Here is a 4,144-nt window from a genome sequence, read left to right on the forward strand (position 1 = left end):
GTACCAGGTCCTGAAGGAAGTAGATCCCTGCCTGGTCGAAGACCTGGAAGAGCAGACAGTCTGAGAGGTCACCATGGATACAACAGCATCAGGATATATAATATCACAATACTAATACATGCTCTGAAAGAGACAGACAGACTGAGAGGTAACCATGGATACAACATTATCAGGATATATATCACCACAATACTAATACATGCTCTTAAAGAGACAGACTGAGAGGTAACCATGGATACAACCTCAGAAGATATCAAAACATTTATCAGAGACAGAGAGCAGCACTTCGAGGAGCTACTGTCAACCAGACAACCTACCTGTGTTACTCTGGTACACTGGCTACAGACAACAAGATTTTTGAATTTCTATCTGGAACATGGTGAATGTTGAATCATCTTGGACAAGTCTCAGACAACAACATGTGAGACTTAACATCTACCAGACAACTGACTCGTACTGGACAGCTGTACTGGCTGAACACAAGATATATCTCTGTTTAGAAATAGTGTCTATGTTTATACAGTATAATGGTATTTCTAAGAGCATCCAACTTTTTATATTTTCATGTCATTATTTTCCACCAATAGGGACTAGGTGGTCTCCTTTTGTGATTGTTCAGGAAATATAGAAACAACAATATAGAAACAACTCGCTGTTGCGATTACAAATACGGTATATCCTTTATCTAAACATCTGTACCAGATTAGAGGCTGGCTGTTTGGCAACTGCGGAACACTGACAGTCAGGTCACCGTGGATCAGATGGTGGAGAGATACGGTTCTGAGGGAGCTGTGGACACTGAACACCCTGAGGAGGAGGAGGAACCAGAATGATCTAAGTTAGAGAGAGAGGTGAAACTGAAGGGAACAATTAGTCTGTTCTTTAGAAGTTCAGTTCCTTGTTTATATGTTGACTGTCATCGTCTTTCCTTCACACAACTGGAACCACAACTTGCTGACAAACTGAGAACCATCCTTGATAATGTAGCCCTTGAAATGATGTAGACAGTTAAATAATGGACAATTTCTCGACAAAACAACCATCCTAATGTAGGTCTATTTTTTATGGGCTAATTATTCCCCAACCTGCTCACTTGATCCCATCCCCACAATGCTTCTAATTGTTTGTTTGTTAAACAATGTCTTAGAAATGGTGTAATGCTCTTTGTTTTATCACCTTTACCTGATTGAAATCTGGTTAGTTGACATTCATGGGGGAGGGGAGGGATGCGACAAGGCCATTTTCTTGCCTGACGAACCACCCACCCCTTCTAATTTCCTTAATTTTGTGGATAGAGTCAAATACTTTCTGTGGCATTTGATAGGGAAGCTGAAAGGTCAAATATACTGTTAGGCTTTCTACTGCCAAGTTTACACCGTCATTATTGCACTGAAATGTTTTGATCGGGAAGTTGACTAAATGGGATATCATTTTTTGTTAATGAGTGAAAGAAAAGCAGCCAACAAGTGCTCAGTATATGTGGGATCTCCTTCAAGACGGTTGGAAAAGCATTCCTCATGAAGCTGGTTGAGAGAATGCCAAGAGTGTGCAAAGCTGTCATCAAGGCAAAGGGTTGCTACTTTGAAGAATCTCAAATATAAAATACATTTTATATTTAACACTTTTTGGTTACTACATGATTCCATATGTTTTGTTTCATAGTTTTGATGTCTTCACTATTAATCTACAATGTAGAAAATAGTACAAATAAAGAAACCCTGGAATGAGGGGTGTGTCCAAACTTTTGACTGGTACTATATATGACATGAGCTTCAGAGATGGTGACTGTTACATTTAGGAACTGTCATCATAATTGTATTGCTATAGTAGTAGTAGTATTGTTGGTTTAATTAAATTATGATACAATTGATTATTTCACCATAGTAGATCACCATCTTTTAATCCACAGCCTCACCAACAGAAGTGAAGTCTGCAGGTAACTGGTCTCACCAAACCTTATACTTTGGGGCGGCAGGTAACCTAGTTGTTAGAGGGTTGGACGAGTAACCGAAAGGTTACATGATCGAATCCCCGAGCTGACAAAGTAAAAATCTGTCGTTCAAGGCAGTTAACCCACTGTTCCTAGACCAGTTAACCCACTGTTCCTAGACCAGTTAACCCACTGTTCCTAGGCCAGTTAACCCACTGTTCCTAGACCAGTTAACCCACTGTTCCTAGGCCAGTTAACCCACTGTTCCTAGACCAGTTAACCCACTGTTCCTAGGCCAGTTAACCCACTGTTCCTAGGCCAGTTAACCCACTGTTCCTAGACCAGTTAACCCACTGTTCCTAGACCAGTTAACCCACTGTTCCTAGGCCAGTTAACCCACTGTTCCTAGACCAGTTAACCCACTGTTCCTAGACCAGTTAACCCACTGTTCCTAGACCAGTTAACCCACTGTTCCTAGACCAGTTAACCCACTGTTCCTAGGCCAGTTAACCCACTGTTCCTAGACCAGTTAACCCACTGTTCCTAGACCAGTTAACCCACTGTTCCTAGACCAGTTAACCCACTGTTCCTAGGCCAGTTAACCCACTGTTCCTAGACCAGTTAACCCACTGTTCCTAGGCCAGTTAACCCACTGTTCCTAGACCAGTTAACCCACTGTTCCTAGACCAGTTAACCCACTGTTCCTAGGCCAGTTAACCCACTGTTCCTAGGCCAGTTAACCCACTGTTCCTAGGCCAGTTAACCCACTGTTCCTAGGCCAGTTAACCCACTGTTCCTAGACCAGTTAACCCACTGTTCCTAGGCCAGTTAACCCACTGTTCCTAGACCAGTTAACCCACTGTTCCTAGGCCAGTTAACCCACTGTTCCTAGGCCAGTTAACCCACTGTTCCTAGGCCAGTTAACCCACTGTTCCTAGGCCAGTTAACCCACTGTTCCTAGACCAGTTAACCCACTGTTCCTAGGCCAGTTAACCCACTGTTCCTAGACCAGTTAACCCACTGTTCCTAGGCCAGTTAACCCACTGTTCCTAGGCCAGTTAACCCACTGTTCCTAGGCCAGTTAACCCACTGTTCCTAGGCCAGTTAACCCACTGTTCCTAGGCCAGTTAACCCACTGTTCCTAGGCCAGTTAACCCACTGTTCCTAGGCCAGTTAACCCACTGTTCCTAGGCCAGTTAACCCACTGTTCCTAGACCAGTTAACCCACTGTTCCTAGGCCAGTTAACCCACTGTTCCTAGGCCAGTTAACCCACTGTTCCTAGGCCAGTTAACCCACTGTTCCTAGGCCAGTTAACCCACTGTTCCTAGGCCAGTTAACCCACTGTTCCTAGGCCAGTTAACCCACTGTTCCTAGGCCAGTTAACCCACTGTTCCTAGGCCAGTTAACCCACTGTTCCTAGGCCAGTTAACCCACTGTTCCTAGGCCAGTTAACCCACTGTTCCTAGGCTGTCATCGAATATAAGAACTTGTTCTTAACTGACTTGCCTAGTTAAATAAAGGTTAAATTTAAATTAAAAGAAAAATACTTGTCTTAGTCTCATCAACTCAAAATCATAAGCAATAATAATATGAGGAATGAAATTGTGAAGTACTCATATTCTCCTCATGGTTCTGTGTTGTAAAATAAATAGTGTGCTCCATGTGTCACGGCCGTTGAAAGAAGTGGGCCGTGGTGCAGCGTGGTGAGCGTACATTTTCCTTTTCATTAGATAATGTCACCAACAAACGAAAAACAACCGTGAAGCTTACAGGGAAAAGTGCCACTAACAAAGACAACTACCCACAAACACAGGTGGGAAAAAGGGCTGCCTAAGTATGGTTCCCAATCAGAGACAACGATAGATAGCTGTCCCTGATTGAGAACCATACCCGGCCAAAACAAAGAAATATAAAAACATAGAAAATGGAACATAGAATGCCCACCCCACATCACACCCTGACCGAACCAAATAGAGAAATAAAACGTCTCTCTAAGGTCAGGGCGTGACACCATGTTGATTCTACCTGCAGTTTAACCTATCTCATAAACTGCACCGCAAACTGTAACTACCATATTCTTTATGGTCTGGCACTTTATCAAGTCACTTCTTTTGTTGAAGGTCCTGCACAGTCAAAATCGTGTTTTTCATGAAATGTGATAATATTTGGATTAAATCAGATCAGCAAAATATACTGTTGCTTCTGCATTGATA

The 4,144-nt window shown here is 42.8% G+C and overlaps 1 protein-coding gene across 1 annotated transcript in view; it reads left to right on the forward strand.

Moving 5' to 3' along the window:
* Positions 1-1,725, forward strand: part of LOC127918615 (caspase recruitment domain-containing protein 8-like) — a 10,659-nt gene extending 8,934 nt beyond the window's left edge. The window contains exon 6 of the mRNA XM_052501888.1: positions 1-1,725. This exon is cut by the window's left edge and continues 217 nt beyond it. Within this exon, the coding sequence (XP_052357848.1) occupies positions 1-64 (64 nt within the window). The 3' untranslated portion in view covers positions 65-1,725.
* Positions 1,726-4,144: the final 2,419 nt, after the last annotated feature.

Source organism: Oncorhynchus keta, unplaced genomic scaffold (assembly GCF_023373465.1).
Source record: "Oncorhynchus keta strain PuntledgeMale-10-30-2019 unplaced genomic scaffold, Oket_V2 Un_contig_14620_pilon_pilon, whole genome shotgun sequence".
Lineage (NCBI taxonomy): Eukaryota > Metazoa > Chordata > Actinopteri > Salmoniformes > Salmonidae > Oncorhynchus > Oncorhynchus keta.